The following is a 7,273-nucleotide window of genomic DNA, read 5'->3' on the forward strand; positions in this document are numbered from 1 at the left end:
TCAAGAATATGTTAGGTTGGAATCGGTTTGTTAATGATTAATGCCCTGTTCCAAATGATGTTTTGAGTCTCAATACAGATAAACTTAGCATTCGCAAAATCCCATTCCCCTGTAAATTGCAAAGCCAACGTGCTGCCGTTCGATCAGAATCTGCTGATGCAAGAGCATCCGATCTGCTGTGCCTATACATAGGCAAAAGCATAAGTGCCCCACATTTTGAGGGGTCATTCCTTAAATAGTTTAACCACAAAAATAAGTGCATGGAATATGGATCACTATACAGCTTGTTTAATTCAGATCTCAGTGGCAATTGCATACATAATCCCCATCTAACCTTCAAGTGCCTTGTATCCTTTGGAGTCATATACTCTTGCTACTATAACTACGGAGCCAAGGAACTAGTGATATACATCTCTGTCGGAGAGGAAGGAGGGAGGGAGAGAGAGAGATGGGGAGGAAGCCATGCTGCCCCAAGGAGGGGCTGAACAGGGGAGCTTGGACATCAATGGAGGATGACATCCTTGTCTCCTACATCCAGAAGCATGGAGAGGGAAAATGGGGAAGCCTCCCCAGAAGAGCTGGTTTGTGTCACTCCTCTCTCTCTCTCTCTCTCTCTCTCTCTCTCTCTCTCCTCTGGAAACACATGTTTATCATTTTGTCAATTAAATTCAGCTTTGTTGTCGGTTCAGATTTCTGTGCCACCTTCTCTGTTTGGTTTGATCACTTCTTGAAATCACATCATCTATTCACTAAAATGATAGAAACGAGCAGATGATTGCAATGCGCAAGCATGACATGTTAATCGACAAGTTCTCTGGCTGTTGCAGGACTGAAGCGGTGTGGGAAGAGCTGCCGGCTGCGGTGGCTCAACTACCTCCGGCCGGGTATCAAGCGAGGTAACATCTCGGATGATGAAGAGGAGCTCATCATTAGGCTCCACAGGCTCCTAGGCAACAGGTAGGTTCCCCTAAACATACCATACATTCACCAGTTGATCCAGATCCTCCCTTTGCATTTCAAAACCTCCTCAACTGAAGTCAACATACATTTTGGTTTAGAGAATATTAGGCGCGTGTAAACACACGAGGATAGAAACTTTCCGTTGGGATTTTCTTTTTTCCTGTGTCGTGGTGTGCAGATGAGTGTAAGATTAATTGTATCCAGTTATCATAACCACCAGTGCCACTTTATGCAAATCTGTCAGCACCACCTTGCCATTTCGGTTCCATCTCTAGAGGCACAAGTTTTACGCTGTTAGTGCAGTGTCCCTCTATCCTCGGAGGGGCCTGAGAGAGTTAGTTGCTGGTCAGCAAAGTTGATGGTGACAGGTCCCTATATAAAGCACGCCAAAAATGACACACTAGACTCATGTCCTCCCCGAATCTGCAAAATCCAAAAGCTTTTGTCCGACTGCAGAAGCATCGTTCGTTCACGAATGGAAAAGCCGAGCTAACCTTGTTCGGTGCTGTCAATGCATTTGATCAAGACAGGATGAGCTTACTTGATCTGACTGATGCACTAATGAAAATTCAGTGACCAAAAGAAAAAAGTTCTTTATCGGTAACTAATCCATCCATTCATGCATGGTCTGGTCGCCGGACAGGTGGTCGCTGATCGCCGGGCGGCTGCCGGGGCGAACAGACAATGAAATCAAGAACTACTGGAACACGACGCTCGGCAAGAAGGTGCTCAAGAACAGCGGCGGCTTGAAAGAAGACAGCGAGGCCGCCGGCGCATCATCGAAACGCAGGCCATTCTCAGAACCGACCAGAACCGTCAGCGACACTGCCGCCCAGGCTCATGCGCGTGGGCGGCCGCCGGAGCCACCGGAGGCAAGCCTGGTCCGGAGCAAGGCGCTGCGTTGCACCAGAACTGCCATGATGCTGCCGGTGGCGCAGCCCACCGCCCATGCGCGCCACGGCCGTGCGTTGGAGACAGCTGCGGGCGACGATCACGTTAAGGCGGAGCAGACGGTCGTCGTCGTCAAGGCGCCAACTGTGGAGGTGCGACAGGATCATCTGCCGGAGGATGACTTGCCGATCGACATCGACCTCGACCTCGACTTCGACATGGGTGAGATGGGTTTCCTGAGCCCGTGGCGCGGCGAGGTCGCTGACGGCATAGAGCCAGGCGGTCAGTTCGGCGGTGGCGAGCTTGACGATCTGGAGGCGCTGCTGCTGGGGCCCGGAGGTGACGATGATGTTCATGAGTTTGCGTGGTTCTGATGGATCATTGGGTTGTATGAGCGTGTTGGTCGTCAGCTATCATTAGTGAAAACCCGAAGATGGTGGCTCGATCTCAGTTCATTTCACCCCTTGTACAAATTCTCCAAAAAGTTCGCCTCAGGTTCAGAATAAAGCAGCAAAGGACCAAGTCGAACTCTGATGGCAGTAACATTTATTCCCCTTGAATCGAACAAAAACATTTCCATATAAAGTGGCTAGAGCAATTTCATGGTATAAACAGGTACATTGCTACATGTCAAAGGTTCTAAAGGTTGTTGTCTCATTTAAGATTTTCGCTGATGTGAAGAAGAGAGGAATTTGAGAAAGATGGATGCTTTGTGAAGCAATTGCCTTATGAGCGAAAAAAATTACAACTACCATGTTATCTATGTTATTTTTATACGGTAATGATATGTATAAGACGTCCAGACGGACGGACGCTGCTGTCCACTTGTTTTATCTGCTTTCGATCCACTCGTTGCCTTCTTCTCTACCTCGCGCTGCTGTCCACTCATTTTATTCACTACTTTCCATCTCTCTCTCGCTGCTCCGCCTCTCTTGCCGCCCACGCCCGCACTCTACTGCGCCGCTGGCGAGCCATCCCTCTCTCCCTTCCTCCCTTCCTCACCCCGCTACAACCTCCATGTCTCTATGCCACCGAAGTAGGGGCGGCGACGGTGGCTTGCAGCGAGCGGTATGTCTACCTATCTTCGTACTCTCTTCCTCGCTTTGCGACCTCCATGGATGACGGCGCGCCTCCGACGAGGTAGGTGGGGACGATTTGGATCTGAGGTCTCTCTTCCCCCTCCCTCCTCCTGTGGATCTAGATCTGAGCCCTCCTCTTCGTCTGTGGATCTAGATCTGAGCCCTCCTCCCTCCTCCACGTTCTTCAACTCTGCTCCTCCTCCTCCTCCTACTTCTCCTCTGGGTCTGGATCTACGGGATGTAGTGGTGGTTAAGGTTTCGACGAGCTTTTGGGTTTTAGCGCTCGCGCATGTTGTAATGGTGTTCTCTGGTTGTTGTGTACTATGTCCATGGTGTTTTAGTTGCTCCATCTAATGCTCCAATCTCCACTGTTGTATTAGTTGTTGCATGTTGTTGCAACAGCTGTTCGGTGTTGTTGTAATGCTATGTCCATGGTGTTTCGGTTGCTCTATTCAATACTTCAATCTATGTTATTGTATTAGTTGTTACATGTTGTTGCAGCAATCGTTCGTTGTTGTTGTAATACTATGTTCATGGTGTTTCAACTGCTCCATCCAATACTTCAATCTGTATGTTGCAATAGTTGTTTGTATGTTGTTGCAGCAGTTGTTCGGTGTTTATTGTAATACTATGTGTTATGGTGTTTCACCTACTTCAACCTATTGTTGTACCAGTATGTCCCGTGTTGTTGCACTATCATGCACATTGTGTTGCAGCGTTAAGCGTACGTGGACAGATTGTGGGGACGAGTTAGCGGCAGACCGATCTGCTAGGGGCTGGCAAGGCGAGGGGCGGGGTGGATCCCATGCTCGTGGGGGTATGGACGTGCTCCTTGTGTAGGGAGTAGACGAAGGATGGTCCTCGTACGTGCGGGGTGAGTGAGGCAGGGGCGAGTTGGTTGAGTTGGTTGTCATGAACGGATGAAGGGCGGTCCTCCGTGCGGGACGAGTTGGTTGGAAGCGGATGAGGTTTCCTTTTCCTTTTTTTCTTTTCTTCGTGTGGTGCGGGTGGGTGGCTCAGCGTCCGGACGCGTTGCTGGCGTCAGACGTCCGAGCGCTAGCAGTGCCGTTTTTATATTTTTAAACAAAAATTAAAGTCCAACAGGTGTGCTATTTGGTTTTGCTAAAATAGTAAGTTCGCTATTCCTAAACTTTCGCTTATCATATATAGCATGTCGTTCTCACTAGTTATCCTATACAAAGGCTGTTGTGGAACTCGTTTTAAGTGAGTTTTTTTTTTATTTTATACAATGGCTAAATCTTGTAGTTTAAAATATAATTTGACCGTTGTATGAGCTAATGTTACCATGCAGCTCAAACTTTTCTTTGCTGATTGCATAAATTAAGGATAATAAATTACTATATATATGACAACTTAAAAGGCAAACCTATTATATGAGTTGGTTGTTCAATCGTCTTATGATTATGTGACACTGCATATATAACAGCACGGCAACAAAGATACTGTATATAGTAGTAGAGTATATACAGCAGCATAGAAACAAAGTACCCTACCACCGTACCATATAGAGGCGTGGATGGGCCTTTAGAATTTATCAAGAATTCATTTGGGCCAAATCTTTGGGGCCCAAGGACATGGAATGACAGCCCAGGACAGGAATGAAGAGTATAGCTCAACCACTGCCACTTGAACCACCCGGCCAGAAAAGCGGAAACGGAATCGCTTGGATACACGAACTTCCAAGAAGAGAGCGCACAAGCTGGCAGCAGGCCATTAGCAACGTCGCAACTGCCATCCAGCTAGGCTGACATGCACTGCTCTGGTCTAGTTGCAGCAAATCAAGCAACACCACTCCATGTACTCCCTCCGTCCACAAAAGAGCCAATTTCTAGAGTTGTCCTAAGTCAAATTTTTTAAACTTTAACCAAATTTCTAGAAAAAAATGCTAAGATTTATGGTATCAAATTAGTATCATTAGATTTATCATAGAATATATTTTCATATAATGTGTATTTTATATTATAGATGTTGTTATTCTTTTCTATAAAGTTAGTCAAACTTTAAAAAGTTTGACTCACACAGATCCTAAGAATTGATTCTTTCGTGGACCGAGGGAGTATAATCATCACTCTCTTATCCCGTTTCGTTTGAATTATCGTTTCTATTTTCCGAGAAGATCATAAAAGATGTCTGAACAGAACTCGAGAAGAGAGTAGGAGTGTGTTTGGTTGCCTAAATCGCCTTTCGTCCTGACTGGATGGGTCCATATAATCTGAGGAAAAAGTCTGTTTTGTTATCTGCTGAGTGGATACGCTCAATATGCTCTTATCCTGCTTTTAGGAAACTATATCATAAAAATAGAATTATATAGAAAATTTAGTGAAACTAATCCAATGACGTAGTTGTCAGTGTATTTTCCTATAAGATCGATAGAAGTTAAAAGCAGCTTCTTTTAATATAAAATAAAAGTGAACTATAATTTGACCAACAGGTTTATATTAGATATGAACATATTAGCAAGCATGTTCGCTTGAGCTTATTTACTGAATCTGTTAGCTATTCAACAGCGTTTTTTTTCATAATAACTTTCAGCCATGGTTTTTCATGGCAAGCGAACATGCTCGAATCCATGAATCTCTAAGACCAGTCTCAATGGTATTTCATCAAAGTTTCATAGGCACTAAATATGACACGGTATTAATAAAGAGAGATGTGATAAAAGTTTTATGGGAGTAGAGAGAATTTCATAGAGATAAAACTCTTCAACACTGTTTAAAATATGGATGCATTGAAAACTAAGTTATAAAACCTCCACTGAAAATGACCTAATACTTATATCATTTAAAACTATCAGCCAGTGCAAGAGTATAGTCGTTAGACTAGCATTATAGATAAACGTGGATGAGTTGTAAGAAGACTCAAGGCCGTTAATATACAGAGAATGTGTAGGCATCAGGCTGACTGTTATCTTGAAATGGACTAATTTCTCTGTTTGTGCTGTATCGGATCGGAGCTGAACCCGTATAGCTTTCAGCAGTACATAATCTGACTGTCCAACTGCCAACGAGAGTGTTAGATTCTTTTCAATTAATCGACAAACAGAAATCTCCGTGAGTTTGCTTTCAAATTAAATCATTTAGGTCTCGCTGCACAGAAAGACGGACGACGATGATCGATATATCATCATTGTGGCGACAGCCTGGTGTGAAACCGGTTCCAATCATCAGAAAGCGCAAAATATATATAATCAAAGGTTATTAGATTAAACACACGGCTGCTGCTGCTTCAGAAAGTATAACCGATTAATCGTAAACTTTGGATCTATTTGTTTATGACCCCATCAATCAAGGAAAAGCAATGGCGTCCGTAGTGCCATGAGGAGACGGTTGCCATCTACTCCGTTTCTGAATACTATTAGCTGATGCGTTCTGATGCTGAAGTGGTTAGTGTACTGTCATGATAGATCATAATTTGACAAGATTGCGTCCATTTTGTGTATTTTTTTATTTATTCCTTTTTCGTTTTGGGAAGATGCCTAAAGTAGTGCTGCAATGAAAAAGATGTATACGAGTCTTCCTTTGCCACGACCGCTTGGATAAAGGAAGAACCCATGTATATAATTTGCAGATGTTAGCTTACAAGATGGGGAATTTCCCGTGCAGATATATATCTGGGTGTTCCTTTGTCCACTCACAAGCTACGACGAAGCCACGAGCAGTTCCTGGTTGATGCAGTCGCTGCCAGAGAATCACAACATCAAAAGAACGCTTATGTGATAGATAGATAGATGGCTTAGCTTGATGTTCGCTGCATTACCAAAGTCTAGAAGGAGAAGATCAGTGGCATCGGCCCCAATGAACCGTGTTTGGGTCAGTGACATCAGGGGCACGCGTACGTACGGTTATGTGTTACTCCAGCAAATGGCTACGTAACTTGTGGTAACACATGAGCAAATTGTTTCAGTAATTTAGAGTTTGTTTAGAAGTTACCGTCCTAATGTCTTGTCCCCTTTTATTCCACTAGTAATTTTTTGTTAGAATATATGACGGAGCAGGCACTTTATTCTGGATTTATTCCAGGATTTTCCAGCGCTATGCATTAAGTGGTAGGCGACGTGCCCGTCGACAGCGAGACGCTTGTGGTGACTTCGTGAACTTTAAGATTTTCCTTCGAAGGTGCTCATAGGGGTAGGGTTTGCGTACGTGTGTTCATAGGGGTGAGTGTGCGTGCGTGTTGAGTGTCTGCGTTGTACTGTGTAATCTCAAAAAAAAGTATTTTATCATGGGCAAAATTGGATTTATTACTTTTACACACACGTGATGTCACAAATGGTCGTTTTTATTCATATACACAAATAAATATTTTCTAGATTTATTATAGGA

The 7,273-nt window shown here is 44.2% G+C and overlaps 1 protein-coding gene across 1 annotated transcript; it reads left to right on the forward strand.

Moving 5' to 3' along the window:
- On the forward strand, window positions 5-3,512 carry LOC8080419 (anthocyanin regulatory C1 protein). The gene is made up of 3 exons (XM_002465101.2): window positions 5-581; window positions 828-957; window positions 1,604-3,512. Exons 1-3 carry the CDS (start codon window positions 449-451, stop codon window positions 2,223-2,225), a joined length of 885 nt encoding a protein of 294 aa, XP_002465146.1. The 5' UTR covers window positions 5-448; the 3' UTR covers window positions 2,226-3,512.

This window comes from Sorghum bicolor, chromosome 1 (assembly GCF_000003195.3).
Source record: "Sorghum bicolor cultivar BTx623 chromosome 1, Sorghum_bicolor_NCBIv3, whole genome shotgun sequence".
Lineage (NCBI taxonomy): Eukaryota > Viridiplantae > Streptophyta > Magnoliopsida > Poales > Poaceae > Sorghum > Sorghum bicolor.